At 40.2% G+C, this 27,353-nt stretch overlaps 1 protein-coding gene across 2 annotated transcripts; it reads left to right on the top strand.

Moving 5' to 3' along the window:
• The first annotated feature begins 8,305 nt into the window (after positions 1-8,305).
• On the top strand, positions 8,306-25,903 carry mfsd14ba (major facilitator superfamily domain containing 14Ba). 2 transcript variants are annotated; one of them, XM_030435423.1, is made up of 12 exons: positions 8,306-8,621; positions 14,043-14,141; positions 15,128-15,190; positions 17,887-18,014; positions 18,441-18,555; positions 19,276-19,494; positions 19,867-19,980; positions 20,271-20,342; positions 20,883-20,995; positions 21,298-21,395; positions 21,646-21,809; positions 22,175-25,903. In XM_030435423.1, exons 1-12 carry the CDS (start codon positions 8,547-8,549, stop codon positions 22,445-22,447), a joined length of 1,533 nt encoding a protein of 510 aa, XP_030291283.1. In that variant the 5' UTR covers positions 8,306-8,546; the 3' UTR covers positions 22,448-25,903. The 2 variants fall into 2 exon arrangements, with proteins under 2 accessions (XP_030291283.1, XP_030291284.1); XM_030435424.1 differs by lacking the exon at positions 8,306-8,621 and having other exon boundaries at positions 14,091-14,141; positions 16,601-18,014.
• The last annotated feature ends 1,450 nt before the right edge of the window (positions 25,904-27,353 follow it).

The raw sequence follows: 27,353 nt of genomic DNA, 5'->3' as shown, positions 1-27,353 counted from the left end.
GTTACACTTTCCTCTGCAAGTACACTGTCGCCTAGCAACATGTCCAAACACGATGACGTCTGGTCAGCTTTTAATAGGACAGCGTGAGAGCAGTGAGAGGAAATAGTAGAACAAGACGTACTTTAGTCTGTACAGTGAAATTCAGTTTTTTCGTTTATTTTTTTTTACATACACAGGCCCAAATTATACACACATGCAGAAACAGGACCTATAAACATGCATTAATGGAGAGGCGTCAGAGGGAGGGCTCTGCCCTGCATGGGTAGTACCTAAAGGTTTGTTGCCTTGCTCAAGTGTACCTCGGCAGTGCTCATGTGAACTGGCACCTCTTTACCTATAATTCTACGTTCCATACACACCAGTCTGAGCAGGTTTTGAGCCGGCATCCCTCCGATCCCCAAGCCAAGTCCCTGTGGAATGTATATAGTGATTGATGTTAAAGTTTGTAATATACACTTATGAGAACTCTAGGCAGGGATCAGGGAAAGAACATGCATCTTTCTTTGCCTGTTCAGCTATTATAGAAAGGTGGAGTCCCATCCTGTTTAATGTGCCCCGTGAGACCTAATTCAGAGAGAATACGTACAATGATTATTTTCAAGAGTTAAATCCTTTATTGGATTGTGTTTGAATTGTGCCATGAATTACACAATTTAATTATTTTTTTTATTTAATATAAAACTGATAGAATGTATATACTTACTATATATATCAATATAATGTTATTGTTAACATCACCATAAATCTGAGGGTTAGTCAGTTTTGTGAGCTAGGTAACTTACAGGACTGACAACTGCACAACTGTTTTGTGTGTAGTCTTTCTGTTGCGTTTCCTTTTCCATTTGCCATATTAATGAGATATCTTTCCATGTGTTTATTGATTTTGTCACAGCTCCGGGAAAATCATCAGTAGCCATTGCAAGTGCTCCGTTAACAAGTAAACAACAAGATAACCCACAATGCCTTTCTGCACACAAAAAAATTAAAGTCATGTTGTACATATGACTTACAAAGTAGGTGTAAATTGGTTGTAAATAATATAATATGGGAGCATATTATTCAACAAATGAGATAATACAACTTAAATTATAAGAGGTGAAAACATAATTTAACACTTCAAATGACGTACTCTCAGTCTAATACTTGTTTTACTAGTTTTATGACAAACTTTTTCCAGTTGAAAAAAAAGTCTGTGTAATTCATGCCACAATTCGAACAGGATCAAAAAATGGCTTCTCTTGACTGTGACTACTGTAATATCTTTTCTGAAATAAGGGCCCATGATGGTTCACCAGAACCCCCTTTTGGTGATCCGCCACAGGACCTTGTTTCAGAAACTTTGCCTCTTTATTGCTGCAACCATTATATAACAAATAAGTTCTTCTTTTGTTTACACAAAACATGTTATGGTTTTGTGTTGGATCTGAGGGGTATTGCACAAAACTAGGATAAGGGATTAAGCCGGGATATCTTGGTTATCCTGGCTCAATTTATCCGTGATCCAGTTGCACAAAAGCAGGATAGGGGGCAGTAGGATATGTTATGGTATAAGTTACCATGGAGATTTATTCTCTGCAGCTAGCCTGCTCCAGACCAGGCTAACAGCCAGGCTAACATTAATCCTAGTGATTCACCTGTATTTCCACCATCAATCCTGTGAGGAACTGATCTGTTTTACAGCATGTCCATGGTCTTTCTAAGTATGTTGCATCATTTTAATTATCCTGCATTAAAATATTACATATATATATTGTCATTTTTCATTTCATTTAAATCTGTTGGCTGTTTGTAATTGCAACAGTCTTGTTATATTTATTCAAGTGGTAGTATTATTACTTGGGCCAAGTGTTAAATTGCTATGCTAATGAAGACTGCTTGCCAAATTGCCATCAGAGATTTCATAAATATGTTTTATTGCAGTAATTGAGCTTACAAAACACAGCTGATGAAGTTGCAAAGGTGTTTTCAATGAAATCTGTGACACACACACACGAGATTTTTTTGCAAGTGGGAGCTTCCTTTATTCTGTTGGGGATGTAGAGAACCTCAATAAAGGAACCATTTGACGCACAATAAGTGTTTGTCTGGAGCTGAAGTCATTCAACATATTCATCACCTTCCCTGGCCACAGAAGACCCCTCCACATCAAGGAGTTTTACAAGATTGCAGGTAACCTCAATTTCAACGTGCAACCATTAGTTTCTAATTTGATCAGTCACAGTTGGATACTCACTATTTTTTGTTACAGCTGGATTGCACACACATCAGGATCAAACGCCCCTCAGGAGAACATGAGGGAGATTACATTAACAGGACATCCTTCCACAGCATCAATGTTCAGGTAAGAGTGATTTGTGGTTATTGTGACCTACATAAATTAATTCTGTGCATTAAATGACCTTAATAGGTTACAACTTCACATTTCAGATGGTCTGTGATGCTGACTGCCTTGTCAGCAATTTAGAGGCAAAGTGTCCTGGCTCAGTGCATGACTCCAGAGTCTTATTTTTTTATTATACTTTATTTGTACTGTAAGCACCTTGGACATCATGAGTGTTTAACTCTGCTGTCTAGTTTTCTAAATGATATCTTGCATTATCAGGTGAATTCTCTGGTGTGCTGCTGGGAGACAAAGGCTATGCCTGCGAGTCATTCCTCTTGACTCCCCTTGTGGACCCCCAAACCCACCACAGCAGGCCTACAGCCATCCACACAGCAAGACAAGGGCTCAAATCGAGATGACCTTCGGCCCTCTGAAATCTGGGTTTCAGTGCCTGCACCACCTGAGGGTTTATTTGGCAGTCATTTCTCTTGGTTGCTTGGATCCTGGAATAGAGAGAGCAAAAGCAACAAAGATTAAAACACTGTATTGCAGTTATGGTTACGGTGTGCACTGAAATACTCACTTCTCTTTCTACTTTCTGGATTTCCAGGTCCAGTTTCCCCGAGTGTCCTGCGTTTGAGCTCAAGCTCCAGCTCCATTTCTTGGAGCTATCTCTTCTTGAATTTGATTTTAATGTCTGCCAGCTCTATCTGTTCCTCCGGGTGCTTTGCATCGTCTTCTGACAGTTTGTGAAGTCTGTAAAAGAAATGTCAATTAGCATAGCAGGTTTTGTGCATAATGTAGATTTACTTTAGCCAATACTCACAATGTTACCAGGCTGCTTATGAGACTGTGCAGCATCTGGGTCCTGTTACACATATATTTTCTGTTAGCACCACATCACTGACTTCATACTTTATGGACTAAATAAGCAGGATATTTCCATAAAATTGACGTATCTCAAGCCTTCTGGAGTCCAGTGACAGTCTCCTCATCTGCAGAAGTGCATTCTGCAGCTGCAGATGTGCCTTCCCCCCTGCCATATACATACATGTATTGAGAGAACTTGAATTAAGATTTCACAGGACATACCAAACCTGTGATTTGAATACAGTGTACTAACCGGATCATCTTCGGGCACCAAGAGTGTAACTGTGTTCCCAGACACTGTGAGGAGTCAGACAGTATAATATATTTATTTGACTGTGTTCCATGTGCAGTAGTACTGCAATATGTAACTTGTATGAAGCGGACAGTTTCTGCGGCTGGGACAGAGTCTGTTACTGTCCCTCCCTGGACCCCCTCCATCACTGGCCTCCTTTTATTTAAATGGAGTGCCAGCTCCTCCGCTGGGGTCGTATCCTGGCTTAGTGGGCCCCCCTGTGCCATTTAACTGCTACAATCATACAGACATTCAACATGTCAACAGACAGCTAATCTATTCACCTCATTTGTTTACTGTTATCTACTTTAAAGTCACTTACCGGCCTGCAAACTGTTCTTGTATTGAATGTTAACTTGCTGCCAGGTCATTTTGTAGCCAGACAAGTTTGTTCTTTATGAAGGAGAGAAAGATAAAATAGATACAAACATAACATGAGAAAAATAGATTAAACAACACACGTTGTGGATAATTGTTTGCACTTAATCATACTCTACATTTCCTGAGTAACATGCAAATTGTACAACAGTTGATTAGTGGACTTTAAAAGTATCTCCTTTAGTCCTTTAATTGTGGCCTAATTATGACAGTTCCAGTGGAGCACTGTTTATTAATTGTACAGTTTTGGACTCCTTACGCATTAAGCCGGTCCGCTGTTGTCTGACAGGCTTTCTCTCGTTATTTAATTATGGCACTGGTGATGCCTTTTTTTCTTATAAGTTCTTTCACCTCTTCACAGACCTCCGTCAGGAACTGTTGTTCAGCAGCCGTGAGATATGAAGCGCGACTCTTATCCACGTTCCCATCAGTGATTCTATGAGCGATCGCGAGGTCTATTTAAGTATGCCGTGAACACGCACTTATCCCGACCATCTACACCTGGCTTGACATATGGGGCGCCTTTTCATCCTGGCTTGGCAAACGTGCAACCAACTAAGCCAGGATGCGCCGAGCAGACTAGATCAAGCCGCACTTGCTCAGTTATCCTGGATTTCTTTATCCTACTTTTGTGCAATACCCCTCTGGACCCAAACGCACGACTCGACTCAGGTAAACAGTGTAACAACAAAAAGTCTTTATTGTTCAAAAAAGGTGCAGAACAAGTGCGAGGTGGAGGGGTGGTGCAAAATCCCAGGATCCAGACGTGGTAGGTGAAGTCACCGGTGAGTGCGTAGGTGAAGGTGTCGTGGCGTGAGATCTGTTGAAGGACGATGGCGGTGCTGCCGCGTGGGGCAGAGTGGTCCGTCTCTTAGGTGGATTAACACAGTGGGAGCAAAGGGAAGCTGGTAACAGGCAGACAGGCAGGGAGAAGGCAAACCTCGAGACTGCACAGCAATCACGTTGACTGACGAAACGATCTGGTGATGAGCAGGAGGGGAAACCAGTGGCTTTATGGGAGACTTGATTAGAGGAGTGGAATCACCTGGCACTGCCTGTGGAAGAGAAGCCACGCCCACATGCACACACAGAACAGACAGGGGGAGAGACAGGAGGAAAACAGACAGGGAGACAACACACATACACAAGGGAGAAGGCAGGGCTGCCATGATGGAATCATGACAAAACACTTCAATACTTCCACAAAAGTAAGATGATTAGAGCTCTGCATCATTCTCCTAGCTGTGGCCTGGCTGAAACCAGTATTTACTTTGAGGTTAGAGAAAAGGGATGTTTTTTAAATCTCATTCAACCATTAAAACATTTGTTAAAACTGATTTGGACGGTTCAAGAAAGAGGATGAAAGCCACTCATGGGGCATCCTGGTAACCTCGGAGTTAGTTAAGACAGGGCCTTAAGAACAAATAGTAGTGTTGGATTCCCCGGTTTGAGACAATTGAGCCTGCTTTCCTTGGTTCATATATTTTAATACTGTACTGACAATACTATATTTTTTTTCTGGTTGTGTTCACTCCCACATGAGGCTGTGAGTGTTAAGCAGCACTTTGGCATGAAATGACTTTGAGTGTAAAGTTATTCCAAAAAACCCTAACATATGAATCTTAGCATTTCTACTCATATTAGTGATAACAATATCCTACTAAAGTAACACTTGATCTAGGAGACAAGGTTGGAAATGCAATACATCTGCATCGTGGCACCTTGTGTCCATTCCAAGTTATTTAAAACTTAAAGTTTTTGTACGCTTGGCAGTAAAAGCGTTGACTATCCTATATGCCTGCTTTTGGTCTAACTGGTCCTTCACTGAATAGATCATGCACATTCTTAGATACTGTACAGGCCTTTATTTACTTTACTCCCTGAGAGATAAAGCCCACACAAAGAAGGGGTTTACAGATATGTTTTTGCATTTAAAAATAAACTGACAGGTCTTACATCACTTACAATTATTTGTGGATTTGACATACATGTGTTACAATAAGGAGGAACATCCTCCACTCTGTTAATGACAGTAGTTGCAGTTCATCATTTCATTTTTGAGCACTAACTTACTCATCTCATGAAGATATTTTCTCCAGGTCACCTGACATATTACATCCTGTGATGCTCTCTCCTCAGTGGACATGGTCTCACATCTGATTTTCAAATGTGATCACTGCTCATTTTTAGCGAATTGAAGCTTCCAAAAAAAAAAAAAAAAACTTGCTGTATTCCTATGCAGTGCAGTTTCAGCTCTACATTATAATTATTTGTATTACTATGGTAAATCTTTTGCATGCATGAAGTGCATGTTTAGTGTCAAGACCCCTGCCTCCTCTGTGACCTCAAGAGGATAAAGAAGAGCAAGAAATAAGACATCATCTCATAATGCTACCATCAGTGTAGCTACTGAGAAAGGATCACGATCGGGAAACTGAAATTATTCAATGACAGAACGGAAACGTGCCGCTGGTATTTGAAGGTCTGTGTCTGATGATTGATGATGATCGGCATGTCACGTTTTCCCACCGACCCACCCGTCCTTCTTATTCTCTCTCTCTCTCTCTCTCTCTCTCTCTCTCTCTCTCTCTCACACACACTCTCTCACTCACTCACTCTCACACACACACACACACACACACACACACACACACACACACACACTCTCACGCACACACACACACACACACACACACACACACACACACACACCAAAACCACCGCCACTGAAACGTGATCTCCCCGTGTAATCACATCTGTCTGCCACCATCAACCCGACCGGAAAACAAGCTTCAATTTCGAAATAAAATCCACATGTCGAACAAATTATCAAAGACAATTTTTTTCATGATATTTTATCCCGTAAATGAAATGAGCTCTCACTAAAGAAAGAATAAATTCTGTCTGAAAATATGTTTATAGTTATAGTTGTTTTCCTATCAAATGCTTTTATTACGAAGGTACAGTGTTATTTCTTATATGGTACGAGTTCAATCTGCCGAAGGTGACACACCTGGCCGGGGACGCGGTGACAGGATGAGAGTCAGAGTGTAAAACAATAACAGTAGTCTCATCTTTTCCTTATGATCCCCATCAATCAGGCCCAGGGCCCGGTCCAGCTCTTTAAAAACCTGTTATTGAAGAAATTGGACCGCTTCACTACCGCAAGTTGTGTCGATGAGACAGGAAGTAGAGCGACTCGGCTTTCAAAATATGTGACTATCATGTTATTAGTAAGAAATATAGGGTGAGGATAGGGTAATTTCAGGTTAGTATAAAAATTGCTGGTTTATATGCCACGAGTGCGAAAAAAACCCCCACTGCGGAAACACCTCTCGTTCGGTATTCCAAGTAACTTGGTTGAATGGGAAAAACTGTTCTCCAATCAGTGAATATAACAAACATACAGATATTTGCACCTTTGAGGCAGTTTTTGTTTGCACTTTAAGGGAATTGTTTATAGTTATAATGGGGGATATTTAAAGGAACTGCAATTCTAGAGTGCCTTCCCAGTCCACTGACAGGTCAAAGCTTGTGTCGTTCACCCATGTGCACACACACTGATGGCAGAGGCTGCCGAGCTGCCATATCTTGCTCAAGTATACCTGATATATGCAGCCAGGGGAGCTGGGAAATTGAACCAGCGACCTTCCAATGACAGGACTACTACTAAACTAAATATTTTGACAGATTAGATAGAGTTTATTTATCCCACAAGGGGGAAATTCACTTTTGCAACAGTTGAAGATCTACGCATCATGTACAGGAAGAAGAGTCAGAGAAATATGCATTAAGTTGAATAGAAAATAAACAGAGAAAACAAAGTGAGTGGAAAGTGATTGTTCAGGTAGTGCTTGAGTTAAACAGTCTAATGGCTGAGGGGATAACATCCTCCTCTCATCCACCATCTCTATGGAGTCCAGCGGACAGTCCAGGACCAAGCTGGCCCTTTGGACCAGTTTGTTTAGTATCTTCCTGTCCCTCTCTGTGCTGCTACCTTTACCAAGATCAACCATCCCACTCTTAATCCAAACCACTTTTGTGGTGTCTATGAGGTATGTAGAACCACCATCAATCATAGCCATCGCTGCATTCTATCTGTGTGTTTGTGTTTGTTTGTTTGTTTGTTTGTGTGTGATTGTTTTCTAGCACAAAACCAAATCCAAAGATTTGAACTTCCTATTTGAAAGGACAAAGACCAGAAATAATGGTTGAATTGTTTTGTAGATTGGTACTATGCACTTATTCTGAATTTTAATTGTCTGACTTTCTGTGGATGTGCCACTCTTAAGTAGAATATCTGAGTATTCCTACTACCACAGGTGATAGGCTGGGTAAAAGCTACAGTTCTGTGAGGACTGGGGAGTAGGATATTTGAGTACTACCAAATTGTATAAACTACGCTTTTAATCTGAAAAAAGCGCAACCAAAACCGGAAACCGTCTCCTGGTTTTATCAAAGTGACAGTGTGAATGCACCAGGCGAGCTGCGGACTGTCGGGCTGACCTAACGACGGATTTAACGACGGAGACACTGTGGCAACACGGTTCATATTGTTATCCCCATCATTTACCTCGGTTTAGCCTCTTCGAGGCTCAGTAAGGAGGAATCCTGGAAGCACCCGGAGAACCGCGGATATCTACGCGGCATGGATGCTTCGTGACCCGCGGCAGGTGTGAAGAGATGCCGGGGGAGCCGCCGGCGGGCACCGGCCGGGTGGTGCTGGTGAAGAAGATCGTCATGAAGGACGGAGCTGCGGTTGGTGGATGACCCGCCATTTTATTCATATTTCATTATTAATTGATCAACCTGTACAGTTGTTTATCCTGCATATCTCATGAGATTTCATCTCGTTTTTAAATGGTAGATGCACACACTGCTCCGGTAAGCTCGCAGGCCTACAGCTGCCGTAAGCTTGACATGAAGGATATTAAACCCATGACGTATGACTCAATTATTAATTCGGTTCTGCGTTTAACAGCTGTTTTTTTTTTTTATAGAGGCCTATGTATATCTATCTATCTATCTATCTATCTATATATATATATATATATATATATATATATATATATATATATATATATATATATGTATATATTTGCATAAATAGGCTAATCTTAAATAGGATCATTTGATATATCAAACTGCTTCAGTTTTCTATATGGACCATTTTATCCAGGTGACGTGTTTACGTCACTGTAACAGAATAAATGGATCCACATGATAAAATGAATGAGTGAGTTCGGTGAAAACCAGCCGAACAGAGCGGGTCCGGTCCAAAATGGCTGTTGTCGTCGGATGGAGATGGAGCGGGTTTAATGTGACTCACAGACAGCTCGGCTTAGTGTGAGGATGATGTGGTTAGGATGGATCCATTATCTCTTACATAACAGCTCTCTGCATGCAGCACGCTGAGGCCAGGCACCGACTGCAGATCCAACACTCCACAGCCTGCAGCCTCCATGGCAGCACCAGCGTCCATTTTAACAGTCCTCTTGACAGTCACATACATTTTTATCATTTTAACAAAATCAAGAACAACAACGTAGTTTTTCATTTTCTTTCCTTTCGATATAAAATGTCAAGGAAACTGAAACATGCTTTTAAAATGACCCTAATCTCTAAATCAAAAACGTGTGTTTGCCTGCCTCCAGGTTCTCCACACGGAGGGTTTGCTGCTTCTCTCACTCTCATCTGATCTGAAACTACATATCTTTTCTTTTGATCTTGGTCAGTCTAAACAAACCATTTGAAGACATCAGAGGTGTAGGAAATTGTGATGAGCATCATGTACATTTAATTGATTGAAATACAATACATTATCTCACAATACAGCTACGTTGGTAAGGTTGTTTGCAGCCAAACAGACAGCACAAAGAAAGACAGATGAGGAAATAACAAGCTAAAGACTCAAGAAATCATCATCAGTGATACTGATGTAATTTACTTGTCCGATATATTGGACTAACATCACAAACACATACTGATCCAGATTCCATAGTCTTATGAATGTCTGCTAATTTACCATTGCACTCTTTGAAATGTTCTTATCTCTTCTGAAATCATCTATTGAAAGAAGAATATAGCTGACACTAGATTTGTTCAGGTTTTTAAAAGCATTTAAGGAGTTGCCATAGCAATTTCCTCTTTCAGATCTGGTCATGAAGTCTACGTAACGTAGATCAGGATTCTGCAATGTTTTTCAGGCCAAGGACCTGCTAAAGAGACGGAGCAGGAACCACTTTCTACATTAGAAATTGTACTAATGTGATACATTTGTAGGGTGGCCAGTCGTAACATTAATTACACAGATAACTGGCCGATATGTTTTAGTAATAATTAGTTAGCAGTATAGATATCACAAAGTGATTTATTATATGGTGTGCTTAGCTTGCTTGCATGATTGCCTGAGGAATCATTGGTAAACTGTTATTCATTTTAAGTGTGTGTGTTTTTTTTTTTTAAATTGATATACTTGCTGTTGGATTTGTGTTGACATTGTAATTTCTGAGCAATAATTCAAAAGCCCCCCCTGCAGTACACCCGAGAAGCCTCTAGGGGTAATGGCCCCCTTGTTCAAGACACAGGAAATTAGGTATGTCCCGATCTGATCTGCAGGATCGGGATCGGGCTGATATGGGCATTTTTCTAGTGATCGGGGATTGGCAAATTTGAACGCGCCCCGATTTTGTATTTTTTTTATGTCAGAGCACAATTTGTGGCAAAACGCAGACGCGCGCATAACATTACTCTGACAAACCTGTGGATAAAATGTCTGCAGTGTGGAAATTGTTTAATATAGAAAGAGACATGTAATACATTTAGTACTACACATTTGATACAACATATAAAAGACAAAAACACTTAAAGTTAACAAATTCACTCAAGCAATACAGGCAAAGGCACCGAAGCAGCAAACACTCGCAGGTACTTCCAAAAGGAAATATCCTCGAGACAGCAACATGGCCAAAAATATGAATGAAAAGGTAATAGATTAATCGCTCTGGATAACCAGCTCATCTCCGTGGTAGAGGATCAGGGTTTTCTTTGTCACTTGGAGTTTTTGAATCCCCTGTATGCCCTGCCATCTCAGTATGTGCACTAGTTTGGTGTGTCTCATACAGCAGAGCATGTAAAACAGGCATTCGAGGAGATGCTGAACACGTGTGAAATAGACAAGCAACGGGTTCACATCATTTTACGTGACAACATAAGGAATAATATGAACAAAGCAATAGATGATATGGAGGTACCAAGCGTGGGCTGCGTCTCACACACACTTCAGCTGGCTGTACATGAGGGTCTGCTGTCACAGTGCAGCATCACACACTCACCTGCTAACACAAGGACGGTGGAGGCCAATGTTGCAACAGCACATGCAGAATAAGAAAGAGATGTATGAAAGTATACTTTGTTTCAACAAATTAAAAAAACTATTAAGGAACAGCTTGGATGCAGGTTCTTTTTTTCTTAATGCAGCTGTATTATCCAGGAAAATATTAGTTAAGGCTGAGTATCAGATCAGGACTCGGTATCTGTAGATACTAAATATTAAAGGAATCGGGTCAGGATCGAATCAGGATCGTGGTGAAAAAAACAGATGGGACATCCGTACAGGAAATAAATGTCTTTGAAATACATTGAAATAGAAATGCAAGTGCTGTATTGTAGTCAACTGGACTTGTTTCAGTTTCCTGAAGACGTTTCACGTCTCATCAAAGACGCTTCTTCAGTTTTATATACCTGGAGGGGAGTTGCTGGCTTTCAAACTCGGGGAGTGTCATTCAGAGTCGTTAAGGACATGTGTGAGCTCTGAGTTTCAGATTGGTTAGAGTTACTTGTGGGTGGTTGGTCCAACCAGCCTTCATGTGGGTTGCCAAGACTAGGTGAGCCCAGGTGTGAATGGTTGTTAAGCTGTCTGGGGAGATAACAAGATTGTAGGTGGGTGATAAGTAATGTCCAAGGCCACCTCCTCTGTTCAAAGATGGTGGTTCCAGTTTGACAAAGATACTTTTACTCCTCCGTCTTCTCTGGACAAGATGTTTAGATTGCTGTCTTCAATGGAACTATTTTTCCCGTGGACAGCAGAGTCTTGACCTGAGGAGTTGGCCCTCCTGTGTTGTGCCATTCCTTTAATGAGTGAACAAAGAGAGATCCATCCTCTCAGTTAGGGAGACAGAACAACCTCTCTATAAACAAATGCAGTACTGAGTCGTCGTCCCCCCCCACCCCCAGACGGCTTAAGCTGCTCCTCTATGTCTTTTGACATGTCATAAATGTCATAAATGGCGATTGTGTTGTCTGACCTCCACTATTGTGTGCATCTTTTTACCCTGAGCAACTCTGTACTCTACTTTGTAGGAGGCGAGTTGAGCATTTGAAGGCACAGATAGTGAAGCAACTCTGTTGTACACTGAAGAAATCGACAGGCTTCTCTTTGTGTTCCAGATGTGAAGGCTGTGAAGAAGTGATGTGTTAAGTTGTTCGGCTTCATACTGTCAGAAGCTAATGTTCTGAGACACATCACACTGTGGCCACTCCTGATTACTCACCGTTGTACTGGTGAAGCCGAGGGTGAGACGTGCCTCGTTGTTAGCTAGCAGTGCAGAAGAGCGAAGACCCCCCCCCCCGTCATAACTTCGGGGGGCAGTTTGAAGCCACTGCTGTAAGGACACTCCCCCACAGGTTTTAAAGCCTGCAACGCCCCTCCAGTTAGTTAGAACTGAAGACGCTTCTTGGATGAGATGTGAAACTGAAACAAGTGCAGCTGACTTAGAGCTTAGAGCACTTACCATGAGCTGGATGACTGAGAACCTTCATCAACATTAAGCTGTAATGCATTTTTGTATATTATGTATTTGTGTATATATATCATATATATATCATTACTCTTTCTTTGGATTTTCAATATTGTATAATATATCTTGGGATATTATTATTATTATTAGTAGTAGTAGTGTGAGCCCTTTTGCAATTTCAGTATATTCAGAATTAGATCAAAACATTCTGAGTGCATCTGTACTGAAATATTTATCCTGAAAATAATTGCAAATCAAAACGTGAATGGAAGGTGTCCAGTGTGAAATGGCTTTAAATGCTTGCTGCTGAGAGACAGAAGACTGCTGAGTTTCCCTAACATTTTTATGTATGCATCACACACCACATCGGAGGCATCTTGATCAATGTTTGGACTAACTTACTCACAGGGGGCAGGGTACATGTCAAGTTTCTACACACAGACATACAGTATTTTAAGTACTTTATCATTGTAAAGTAGAAAGACAAGAATATTTTCAATAAATGTAACTTGTACCCTGGAACAAAGGTTTCATGGCAATCCGTCCAATACTTATTTTTTGTTCTGAGCCTTTTGGCCAACAGACCAGCATTGCCGTCCTGAGACCCACATTGCTCTTAGAGTCTAAGGTGACGTCTTCAAATGTCCTGTTCTGACTGACAGTCAAAAATTCAAAGATATTCAGTTCAACATTGGAGAAGCCTGAACCAGAGAATGTTAATGGTAATTTCCTTTTAAAATATGACTGAAGCATAAATTGATAAAACATTGATGTTTCTATTCCGTTAATCAAGTATCTATCGCAGCAGTGGCACAAACCACGAGTCCTTTCAAATCTGATCAGGATTATGTTAACAAATAGTAGTATGTCATTGTATTGTTTGATAAATTGAACAAAAAATAAAGTGAAACATGAAACTTGATAATACAAGAGAGCAGCAAAGATTAACTCATTATTTAAGTATTCCAAATCTGTGTTAAGTGAACCTGTTATCATTCAAGCTAAAGATAGAAAGTAGTCCATATCATCACCTCAATTCTGTGAATCTGTGTCAGTCGGCTGACCATCATTTCATGTGTGGTGTTCCAGTTTAACACTTGCTCTATTCTAATCACCCAAAATGCATAACTGTGGTAGAAAGTGAGCCTCTATTGTTCAAATTAGGAAATGCTCTTAAATTGTGTTAAAGATAAAGAAATATGTCACCATGAAGTTTTTTTTTTTTTTTTTGGCAGACTTTCCAAATCTTCACCCAGCGCCACAAAACACTGATATTCTTCTATACATATAATGGAGTGCCCCTTTTACAGTAGAGTCATGTTGTAGTAATGTATATGTGTGTGTGTGTGTGTGTGTGTGTGTGTGTGTGTGTGTATTCCAGCTCCAGCAGGGCATCGGCAGGCCCAGTGTGTATCATGCTGTGGTGGTGATCTTCCTGGAGTTCTTTGCCTGGGGATTACTCACTACACCCATGCTCACTGTGAGTAACACTGGAGATGATGGTCACATGTTTACACCAACATCTTAGCAGCTGATTAGTTCTATACTGAGCAATACTGGCTAAGGAACAGCGCCCATGGAGTAATAACCCCTAATGTGATTAATATGATTTGAGATTGAAGCAATATTGTAGATTTGTCATGTCATGTTGGCAGCTTCATTCTAAAGCACTGTCACTCACAATTTGATTGAAGCCGTGTTCTCTGCATATAGCATAAAAGTAGGCTTTGACTGGTCTGTGTGTGTGACTGAAAAAACAACGAACATTCACACTGAACGTTTGGTTCAGTTATGGTTTTGCTGATCAGATATTTAATGATAATTGGTATTCTGTTATTTTTGGACAGAGTTCTTATGAAAGTCCTCAGGTGTTTGATAAATCATACATCCAGTCACTTTCTTACTATAAATGTATTATTCTGGTCTATGTCTATATTGTTAATCACAAACACATTTCTTTGAGAAGAACATCCAGTAAAGAAAACAAAATGTTAAATTCTGCGAGGTTGCTTTGTAATGTTCACTCTGGTCTGGCTCAGTCGCCAAGACATATTCCCCCAAAAAGATTGTGGAAATCAAAGTATTACACAATGTCTCTGGCAGTCATCCAGAATTCAAAGAACAGAGTTACAAAGTGACTGAGATGGATGACTAAAACACATCTAGTGTAGACAGGGTTTGTTTTGTACAGTATCTGTGCCAAAACTCAGGGCATCAGTATTGAAAGATTTCAAACATATACTTCTTTGAACTTGTGTCTTATAAATGGCAAAAAAGCAACCAGTTAAGTCTTTAAAAACGGACTGCAAATTTTGTTTGCTAGAAACAGTTCATATCTTGCTCCGTCATGATACAAGTATTCAAATTGCTTCTAAGAGACATAGTTTGAATCCTGCTCTACAAACTGCTGAAACTGTGAAATCTGTGCTGGTTTTAGAAATGTTGGTGTTGTGCCTCTCTTCTTAGGTTTTACATGAAACATTTCCCCAGCACACCTTTCTGATGAATGGACTCATTCAGGGCGTGAAGGTAAGAACAGTAGATAGATGTAATGTGTGTTCATTTTGTGGGATGCAATGAGATTTACTATATTCATGTTTTTTATTGTATCTGGTGAGATCAAAGATGATTTTAAAGCCTTGGCTGGTCAATAAAGTTCTATTTTATTCCAATATTTTCTGTTAAAAGACATCTCCAGTGAGTCAGAATAGCAGCTCCAAAAAGTGTGAAACACAAGAGACAAGTCAAAGGGAATATCACCATGTTTAAAGTGGATTGAAGTGCTGATGGTAAATATAGCCAGATGAAACAATAAATTCCTCAGTGGATGCAATTTTGACTGAGAAAGCGGAGTCCCCCTACTGTGGAGCCATGTCAGCAGTGTCAGCATGTAAGAAGATGCACGTCAAGCAAGCTTCTCACACACCAAGCTCACATTGCAAGCAAGCTGCTAGATGCTTATCAAAGTTATAAAATGTTGCCAGACAAATTCATTACTATTTCTTTTTCACATACATCTATATCTTTACCTTCAGGGCATGTCTATCAAGAAACATATCAACAACTGTGCCTAAATATCATTTTTGGAGCTTTAAAGCTTCAATGAGAATTACCAGTTAATATTCTAAGCTTTGGGGGGAAGGAGATTATTAACTTTTGCAAATATGACAACAAATGAAAGACAAGGACAGTATTACTATTGGTGAACACAGTGGCGAGGACCAAAAAGCAGAAACACAGGAGGTTGGCAGGATTTGGGAGAGTTACTAGGAGCTCTCTGAGACAATTCTCAGAATATTTGTGAATATGGGCTTAGGTTTTTATGTGTAATAGTTTGGAGACTAACTATGCTATTTGCCTCCCTTTTGGTACGCTTGACACAAAAAAAAACAACTGTTGAGCTTTAGAACAATCGAGTCAACCTTAAAATGAACATACAGCAGCAACACACATGCAGATACTGACGAAAATACTATTGCAAAATGGGCTTCATATAACATAAAAGCTAACATTAACTGAGCTGGCGTCGCAGTATGAACTCACAAAAAGCAACATGAAAAAATCTATCCAACCTACTCCTCCAAGCAAACGTTCAACAGCTTAACCTACAAAAGTAACTGTAAAACAACATAAAATATGGCAAAACTTTCAGCGTCAAAGATTAAAGTTAGTTATGTCACAGAGAGCTGTGTTTGATCCATTCAAACACAGCTCTCTGCTTCAACAGTTACAGGCCCTTGATGATAATGCACTCCATGGTAGAATTCAAACAGCCGTGAGCTTGTAATGTTACTGGAGAATATACACACGTACAATTCAATAGTTTTCCAGTTGTTGTGGAGACATTTCCGTCGTATTTCCACCTCAATTAATGTTAATCCACTGGGTTTTGTCATCCCTAGATAAAAATAATAATAATAATACATTTAATTTATATAGCGCCTTTCAAGGTACCCAAGGACACTTAACAGAGAGGAACAAACATTACAAAGAATAAATGGAGCGCCTGTCAGTCAGCACGGAGGGAACAGCAGCACCGCAGTCGGCACCGCAGGGAATAGCACCGTCCATATAAACAAACTTGCGCCTGGAGGCCCCGTGCACACAGCGGGGGCGAAGCAGGAGACCGAGAGATCCAATTCCAGCGATGAAGCCTGGGGTGAAGTGACAGCAGAGGTCCAGGAGCTCATGCGCTGAACACCTGAAGACTCCTCCAGCAATAGCGGAGCAGCGACCATCCAGCATCGCTGCGAGCCGGGGGAGACCACAGCAGCAGAGGAGAGTGACAAACCAGCCAGGCGGTGAGCAACACCGAGGTTGTGGTGGAGGGAGGACCAACGGAGCAACAATGGACAGCCCACAGAGCACCAAGCAAGTCGGTTTGAAAGTTAGCGTTGCTAGGCTAACAGCCGATCGGCGAGGCTAACAGCTGATCAGCAGAGAAAGGTGAGTCCATGGAGCCAGTTGTTCAGTTGTGCAGCCTTCAAAGTAAGTAGCACAGCCCCAGATCTTGTTGGGACAACTTGGCTTTCTTTTTCCAACAGAAAAAAGCAGTTTTGCCACGGATTGAGAAGCGGCGATATTCACGCCAGCGTCCTCTCGCATCCAGGTTGCCATGGAAACTAAGATGGAGTAGATGGAGACTTTTGTGTTCATGTTTGAGTCCAACAACCAAGCAATTGTTGTTCCTGTCCCCGCCGGCCATTCCTGCTTGCACAGCTCATGCTGCCACAGCCTCTGCCTCTGTGCTTCAGTTTGGCTCCAATAAACATGGTTGAATATCCGAATCAGTCAAAACTCTAGAATGTATCTTAGTCCATAACATACTCTATACTCACATTCTGGGTTGCTGTTGTTCCCGCTGGAAATAATTCCACTTTTCAAGAGAACAAGTCTATTAGCGGCTAAATCCAAGCTGAAAAAGCTTTCCATAACAACTTATTTCCACATTTTGCAGCAGGTGAACTCAGTTTTCTCGGAAAATATAGTAAGATATATACACTATCAGAGCACATATACAGTGGAATTTCTTCAGTTTACTAAATTTACCATCAACACTGATTAGATAGCCAAAAAAAATTTAGAAATGATCCTTTTAAGACTTGTCCCTGTATTGGTCAGGCTTGAAAACACTTTTCTCAGAGCAGAAATGTATTCTACATTTCAGTCAAGTCAGTTAGAGAGGGTTGTTTATGTTGACACTGACTCCGCCTCTTCATGTCAAGGGTCTGCTGTCATTCATGTCTGCTCCTCTGATTGGTGCGTTGTCGGATGTGTGGGGGAGGCGATCCTTCCTGTTGGTCACTGTCTTCTTTACCTGCGCACCAATCCCTCTGATGAGGCTCAGCCCCTGGTAAGAGTCATCGCTCTGTACTGGCGTGATAATGTTCATTTCATACAGAGACATACAGATAGGTCATTAATTGGGACAGACGCCTTAACATGATCAGTACGTTACAAAACAACAAGGACAAATTTCCAGTTTCAATATTGCCAAAAGCACATGGACACCTTAACAATACATTCATATATAATACTTGAACAGCCTGTTCTCTCTTGAAAAGGGTGTCCACAAGACTTTGGAACCTTGCTGCAGGGATTTGCTTCCATTCAGCCACTAGAACATTCTGTGTTTAGAAAGTGATGCTGGATGTAGAGACTCTGCACACTGATTATTATGAGCAAATGGAACACAAACCATATCATCCATGAAATATCTGTCTGTCTGCCTGAAAGTGACGCTGTTAAGAGTTTGTTGTCTCACCTGCTCATCCTACAGGTGGTACTTTGCCATGATCTCCATGTCTGGAGCTTTCTCTGTCACCTTCTCAGTCATCTTTGCCTATGTTGCTGATGTAACAGATGAAAGAGAAAGGAGCACAGCGTATGGTCTGGTAAGGACTCCTGCTTGACATGTTTTCAAGATTGTAAGAATGCAAATAAAACATGTACTTCATGTTTATACATCAGAGGTGTGGAAATGTCTCTATTATAAGATGTGTTGCAATGTGGATGTCAAAGATTCTTCATCGATGCAGAGACATAATTGAGAGCCTGCAGCTTATGCTGATTGTTGATTGTCCGGCCTCAGCAGGACAACAAAGTTAATCTGCTGTAATCTGATTATTGGAAGGACTTTTTGAATAAAAGGGTAGTTTAAATGATGAAAAAGTAGCCATGGGCAGTGAAATAAATTATACACATCGAGCATCGAGCATTGTTTTTCCATTGACAGCTGAATGTTAATTGAACTGAAGATTCACACCTCTAATATACATTATACAAGAGACAATCAAAATAATAGGATATTTTTAAGATAAAGATACAGTGTTTTAATTTACTTGAATTAATTGAATAAAAGAAGCAGCTGAAAGCCATTAAAAGAGAGACGTGTGCATCACAATATGATGGCTAAGCAATCAGAGGATTGGATGAAAAATTGCCAGCAATAGAGTAATAAAATAGAATAATTTATGAAACAGACTATTTTTAGTTATATTGAATGTAGCATTTCTGAATTAAAATGTCTTCACTTCTTGTCTTCAACAAGTGAAGTGCAGCCTTTAATGAGTTTTGGATGCTTTACCATCAGTCATATCCTTTTCTCCTCCCAGGTGTCGGCTACTTTCGCAGCCAGCCTGGTGACGAGTCCAGCCATCGGGGCGTACCTGTCTGCCTGGTACGGAGACAACCTGGTGGTTCTGGTGGCCACACTGATCGCTCTGGCTGACATCTGCTTCATCCTGCTGGCTGTACCCGAGTCTCTGCCAGACAAAATGAGGCTCAACACCTGGGGGGCGCCTATCTCCTGGGAGCAGGCCGACCCCTTCGCTGTCAGTTACCAATCATTTATAATACACTATCTGATTGGTTGGTTGAGTAATAAACACACAGCAGGTTGATTAGTTTTGGTTTGTAGTTGTATGAAGTCTTTTCTTGATTCTCTTTGATTTGCATGCAGTATGTAGAGTGGTGATGTGGGTGAAGAATCCTCAATGTTCCTCCATCCAGTAACTAAATGATGCCATTGGATTGCAGTGTGTATGGAGGCCATGGTATACTATGATAATGATACAGATCAGATGCATTTCACAGACAGCTTGACCTTTGAGACGTAGGCATTGATAGCATTAGATGAAGAATAACTGATCATCTAACAGTGCCAGTATTGTATTTTTCTCTCTCTGTTTCTCTGTATTCTTCAGTCTCTGAGGAAGGTGGGTCAGGACCCGACAGTCTTGTTGATCTGTATCACCGTGTTCTTGTCTTACCTGCCAGAGGCTGGACAGTACTCAAGCTTCTTCCTCTACCTGAGACAGGTGAGACAAACTGCTGCCTAATGCAAGGTTTTCCTACATATACTGTTTCCGACTGTTACTGCCAACATTATTCCTGCTATTATTCCTGCTACTGGTTTTTGAAAGCCACTCTGTGAAGGTTTTGAATGCTCATTGTTTGTGCCTCCAGTGGTTACAAAGATGGACAAGTTTATGTAAATGAGCTGCTTGACTTGTAGAGCTTTGTTTTTGATTTTGGCATAATTGTTATACTTTGTAAATACAATCTTGTTGCCAGCAACATTGAAAATAATTTCTGTCTGTCTCGACAGGTCATTAATTTTTCCTCCACGACCATCGCTGTCTTTATTGGAGTGGTGGGCATTCTGTCTATCGTAGCGCAGGTAACACACATATATACACTCTGACACAGCATTTGTACCCCATTTACTCCCATGCCCCATTTACACTTGTCCTTTTTAAGTTTCACATATGCTCATTAAACCAAGTCAGATTTAACATACCTTTGTTTACATGTAGATGCAAATTTGATAGCATCTATCTTCACATAATACATGTAAATCAGGGCCAGTTACACTTCTGATTTCCAGTCTTTCTGGACCTGTTAGCTATTGGCCAAAATCACAGATGAAGAATAGGTTCTGCACTCTAACAATAAAGTTAACAATAACTTTTTGAAGCTAACATATCATAACCTAGCACAAACTCATGGGCAACTTGTGGTCTGGCTGTTAGAGAAGCAATTATAGTGTGTATTAGTATTAATAGACACACAAAATCAAGTATGCTTATAGTACAACTTCTACTTACAATCACCAATACTTATTTTAAAATTAAATTAATTATAAACATTCCTTACGTAAGTACAAGGTTAGAACAAAATGATTAATACCGTTCCTCTTTCACCTTCCCTCTCGCCTCAGACGCTCATCCTCACCCTGCTGATGAGGACTCTGGGTAATAAGAACACAGTTCTATTGGGTTTGGGTTTCCAGATTCTTCAGCTTGCCTGGTATGGCTTCGGGTCAGAACCATGGTGAGATCTTTGTGTGTGTGTTGTCTGTTATTGTGTAAGGCTACATGTATTCTGTTGGTGTAAAGCTAAATGCTGAATGTCTAGGGCTGAAGCTGGAAAATGCAGGAAAAAGTATAAGAGTAAAAAGGTACAAAATCAGTCCTTCCTGCTTACACAGTTATATTTCGCTGCTTAGCTGATATGAGTTTTGACTAATTTTTCACAGCATGAATACTCAGACCGATGTCAGATTCTCAGCACACTGTAAAACAATATGTGTGCTAGAGATCCAACACATAACCGTGTGTTTGTGCGTGTTACAGGATGATGTGGGCGGCTGGTGCTGTCGCAGCGATGTCCTCCATCACCTTCCCAGCTGTTTCTGCTCTGGTGTCACAATCTGCTGATCCTGATAAACAAGGTGACAAAGATAATCTCCTCTCCTCTCCCATCCACTTCTCTCGTCCTCTCGCATCTCCCTTTCAAGTCTCTCTTCTCTTCTTCCTCAGATCAGTAGCTCAATGTGTTATAGATTTTTTGGCTGAAAGTTTATATTACTTAACCAGGCAGTGAAATCAATCCACTGCCAGCTAAATGTATCAGCAGATACATATCTCACTGTGTCAGCAGTGATGATCGATAACATGAGCCATCTGTGTCCTCCCCTGCAGGTGTGGTCCAGGGGATGATAACAGGAATCAGAGGTCTCTGTAATGGCCTGGGTCCAGCTCTGTACGGATTTATCTTCTTCCTCTTCAACGTTGAGCTCGATACCATGGACCCCATCCAGGGAGACTTCAACATTGACCCCTTGCCTCTGCACAGTCCCACTGAGGTACTGTGCACATTCCTGTAAAACACTTTCAATATGAATCCCAATTTGTATGTTACTTAAAATGAAAGATTAGTAAAGGTAGAGTTTTCTCTTACTGCAGTAAATGAATGGTGCAGAAGAGAAATCAATGAGTATCTTCAAAACTACTAACAACATGCAGTATTCTACAAATAACACTTTTAATGTGAAGCACAATGAACTTACTTTGTACTTCTTTTTGACCTAGATGCGTCATATATATTAAATTGCCCTACAATGTTTAACTCACAATTTACAGCAATATTGGATATGCTTTACTTTTACTCCAGATGAAGGACCTGAAAATGACAGGAAACATTTTTCTTTGTAACTTTTCTCTTTCTCAGCGAGGCCTCATCCCCGGCCCGCCCTTCCTGCTGGGTGCGTGTACCGTGGTCATTGCCTTCATTGTTGCTCTCTTCATCCCTGAGAAACCCTCCAGCTCCTCCTCTTCTCCCCAGCTGTCCCTGAGTGACAAGCCCCACCCAGACAGCAAAGCGTCGATGTCCTCACTGGCCGGCGTCCACATCAACACGCCCCTCCCGGGCAGCGATGAGGAAACCCCTCCCACCGCCAGTGATGAGGACTTTGAGCCATTGCTGCAGGACAGTATTGTTTGATGGACATTTTGTATGAAAAACAAAGACCCGGTAACACGTTTTCTTTGCCATAGGGTGGGACTAAGTGTTCTGTTATTGTCAGAAGATTGCTATTGACAGAAAGAAGCTCCCAAAGCATTGTTTCTTTGCCAGAAGGCAGTACCCACATATTGCTTCAGTGACCAGGAGCAGAGGAAGTAACGTCTTTTGAGCGACCAGTAAGGATATCTCTCTCACAATGGTGTGGAGCAAAGAGCTCCAAATCAGATGTCATTGTTTGATCTTACAGAAGTAACAAAGACAATGGTTTGACTGACCCAGGGCCAACAAAGACATGGAAACCATCGTTTAGGAGGGACCAACTGTATATCTTTATGGAATGGGCATGCCCAGTTTTGGGATATGCGCACATGAAATCCCCTGAATGGAGGGAGAAGTATTCCTGAGGTTTTAATCGAAGGATTATTATTCATCTTTAAGCTTGAAGTTGTTGATTGTTTTTGTGATAAACAAGAAAAGGTGTTTCTACCTTCAGCTGTATCATTTCAAACCCTATTTTTAATGCTGTGATTATTTCTTATTGGTTATTGTACAAAAGAAACATGTCTGCAACATACTAAGAGCAGGCAAAACGTCAGTGAGGATTTATACTCTTTCCGTTTTAAAAACATTTTGTTACAGTTTTTTTTGTCTTTTTTGGCAGTGTTAAGGTTTTTTTATTCTTTTAAATGTACAGTATCGTACCTGCTATGAGCTATTGATTGATAACAAGGTAGAAATGTGATGAGCTGAGAGATGAGTCAGCCACCTGAAATCCAAGGTGTCAGAATATCAGTTTTAAAAGCTGTGTTTGTCATTTTCATGGCCAGGTTTCCTCTTCAGTTTTATTTCCATCATCCAGAACAAGAAAGAGGGGAATTATTTAGGCAGTGCTTTCATTAAGGGCCCAAAACTATAACATTTATTGTGTGCAGAAGATTTGAGAACCAAAGAATCTTGAATGATTCTGAAGTTGAATAAAATAACCAAACACCTCACTTCTAACTTTTAATTTCACAAGTCAGTATCCCCATATGTGACTCTACCTCAGATCAGCGTGCATTTAAATCACAGTCAACCTGGATTTACCTATTGTCTGTCACACTTTATTTCATTTTCTATTTCAAAGTCACTTTATGAAATTGCTGCTGGCTGCTGGCAGTGGGAAAAGCTCACAGCTGCAACTAATATTTAACACATTTTATCTCAGGATTGCGTTAATTTTCAATTTTTCTGTGTGCAGTGTATCCATATGGTGCTAAATGAACAATCGGTGGCAGTGTCATTCATTTTTGGACTATTTAATGGCAAAATAAAGACCTAGGTAACTTATGGATTCTTAAAATGACAATGTTGCTTTTAGTTCACCAGTACACAGTTTAAATGACACCAAATGTAGCTTGCCCTTCAATACTTGAGTATTGCAGTGACAAACTTGGAGAAACCCTGACTTTTCAAGTTTTTTTTACACAAACGTTTAACAAAATACTCAGCTTTCTACGGTGTCATGCTGGCATCTAAGTGGCCCCTTCGGAGTATAGGTTTAGAAATGCCTTTAGTTGGCAGCATGACACCATGAAGCTGCTTCAAAGGATAATGCCTCTGACTCCAGTTGCCCAGGGTCAGAGTGCCTTAGATCCTAAGTTGCAGTGAATGCTTGCACCCCAGTTTTAAAATTTTGAGTCAACTGTGAGATCAGCTGGTCATCAACTTCTTTGCTAACAGGCCTTCAATGTATGATTTTGAACACACAGAAGTTAAATGTAAAGTCATTTGTTTGACTTTCAGGCAAACACGTTGCAGATATGCGGCTTTTCCCTAACAGCAGAGATATTCCTGTGAATGAACTTATACTTGAAGCATCAGAAAGAGATTTTACAAAGGCTTTAGACAGTATTTAGGAAAAAATGCTGAAGAGTTTAACAGTGTATAACTGGCAGAGTGTACATAATTTGCTTAATGACCATAAAATGTAGATGTACATGTGACTGAGTATGGTTTCAAGATCCATTTATGATTTTACAAATGGGGTGTATAACAAAATGATGTTTTGTATTCTCTATATACTACTCACTTAAACAGGAAATTATACAGATGGATTAACAAATAATAAATCAGAAAATATAAATTATTTTTTTAACATTGAAGGAAAGAAGCTGCTGCGTAGTCTGGTGATACTGCAGTGGATACTACTCTATTGCTCGTCAGACAGGGGATATTGTGTTAAATGCTGAGGTGAATTCAACAAACAGCATTCTGGTGGACGTGCTGTTATCTTTAAGGTGTTGAAGACTCCATGGAGGTCAATGGATTTGGCATCCTCTGTTGGTTCTGGATGCAAACTGGTGAGGGTCCAGGCTGGTTAGGATGTTATTTTTGATGTGCTGGACAAACAGTTTTTTAAAGCACTTCATCAGGATTTGGATGAGTGCCAAAGGATGGTTTTTGTTAAGAGTAGAGATTGTCAATATTTTAGGTACAGGGAGGATGGTGGGAGTCTTAAAGCAGATGGGAACAGTCAAGTATGTTGTTGCATGTTATCAGGCCCAACAGCTTAACTCATCCACTCTTGGAATTATTCTGATATCCACTGTGACACTGACAGTGGTTAGTCAAAAGGAGCAATAAATAAGCTAAGCTCTTCTGGCATGGCCCTGAGATGTGATGGAGGTGCCTCTGTCTGCATTGGATCACCTGTCACGTCGCTTTCGTGTTGTGGTTGTTGAGGTCTCTCTCCAGTCTCTTGTGTTTGTATATAATGCAAGTGAAGTGTGGGATTGGCTTAGTTATTGTGATTGATATGAAGGACTTCCTTTAGTTTTTAGTCCCTTGTAGTTCAATGGAATAAGGTCTGGGTTGGGGGTTCTGCTTTGTTTTTTTGTGTTCATTCAGATAAGACTATGAAACAGAAAATCATTTCTCCCTAGATTAGATCTTGCACAAGTTTGACCTGATATGCATTTCAATGATTTCTCCAATCTATCCCACCCATTTTAAACAAATTAAGTTGTATTTAATATACCATTATTGTTTAAGACTGAATGCCTTTCATAAGTAAAACGTTTTCTTTTGAAAACTCAAATCACTTCATTTAAGCCTCTGAAAACCAGGATGAGTGATAATCCAGGTTTGTGCGGTCATGCTACCCTGTATTGTCTGTATGAGGTTTGGTTTATTACAAAACCCGGGTCATAAGTAGGATATTAGTGTGAATGTAAACACTCAGAGGTATTTGATGGACAACTGCATCCACTCAATACAGCAGCAGTGAAACTGACTCATCAGTGTAAATAGAGTACATGGATTGGATGTCTGTACATGTGAAGAAATGAAATGTACATGGGATTCACTGTAAATACCCTTTGTCTATTGTCTTGTCTGAAAGTGTACTGGCCAGTTTTTGGTTATTGGAAATTAAAAACAAACAACAAAACTTGGCATCTGTATGATGGTTATTATTCCCCTAATACCAAAAAGTTCCTTTTAACTGATTTCAACACTATGTCTCATGACATACTTAAAAACAGTCATTTTATTTTTCGTCTCGTTCTGTATGTTCTTTAAGTAGGACATGAGGATGTGTAAAACTAACATTAGTGCATTTATGCAGGTGTATACACATTCTACCCCAGCCTCTTATTCAGGCAAAAAGGTTACATGAATACATTAAATCTGTCAGCATTTGTCTGAACAATTACAGCATCTCACAAAAGTGAGTGCACCCCTAACATTTCTGCAAATATGTTATCTTTTCATGGGACAACACTGAAGAAATGACACTTTGATACAAAGTAGTTGGTGTACAGCTTGTTTAAGAGTGTACATTTACTGTTCCCTCAAAATAACTCACACAGCCATTGATGTCTGAACTGCTAGCAACAAAAGTGAGTACACTCCATCCATCCGTCCATCGTCTGTTTGGGGCCCCTATTTTGTCATACAATGGATAGATTCCTAACCCTTTAGGTGAGCCACAAAGATGCAACAATCCCATTTTAAGAGGAAAACAGGCTAGAGTCGTGAAAACCTCTCTCAATTTAAAGTCAGACATCTTAAATTGACCCAACCAAGCAAGTTGAACTGATAGAAAATGATAAGACAAGGTAAACAATGGGAATCCTCTATAGGTCAATACATGAAACTGATGCAGTGTTCCTCAAAAATGTTTATTTTAAATTGTAAAAAAATGTTAAACTCAAACATCCTGGTCTGGTGGTGCTGAAGGCGGCCGTGCTGCTTCCTGGTCTACGGCTCCGACATATTTCAGAATTGCTCCTGCAAAGACAAAACTCCTCAGGTTAGCAAGCAAAATAGATCCTAAGCAAATATTCATACTATGTAATTGAGTTATGTTACACTTATACAGAAATTCATAATCTGTTTTTTTATTAAACCTTGCAATATACAGTGCAGTGTCACTTTAAAGCATGTACCCAATTTCTAAAATTATCACTTTTAAGCAGTTTACAACACATTGTTCTTGGTAGAGTTATAAAACAAAGATAAATGACTGATGAGCACGTTGTGATACTGAAGAACATCATTTGTGTATATTTCACAGGATATTACAAAGTGGACTACTTCTGCCCAACTGACGAACCTATTTTCTGTTGGCAGAACTAATGGTCATATATACAGTAGTTTAGTTTACTTTAAATTAGGGCTGTCAAACGATTAATTTTTTTTAATCGCGATTAATCTCAAATTAATCGCAATTTTTTGGCACATTTTTTTCTGTTCTCAATGTACCTTAATGTATTTTTTTCATGTTCTTAATACTTTCAACAACATAAGAAGGGGCAAATATGCTTGCTTTATGAAAATGTTAATTCAACGCTTCAAATCATGCAGGAAAATAAAAGGCTCAAAAAATATCCCCTCACCCTAG

This window comes from Sparus aurata, chromosome 12 (assembly GCF_900880675.1).
Source record: "Sparus aurata chromosome 12, fSpaAur1.1, whole genome shotgun sequence".
Lineage (NCBI taxonomy): Eukaryota > Metazoa > Chordata > Actinopteri > Spariformes > Sparidae > Sparus > Sparus aurata.
Note: the sequence above shows the minus strand (reverse complement) of the source record. Positions and strands in the feature narration are given on the sequence as shown.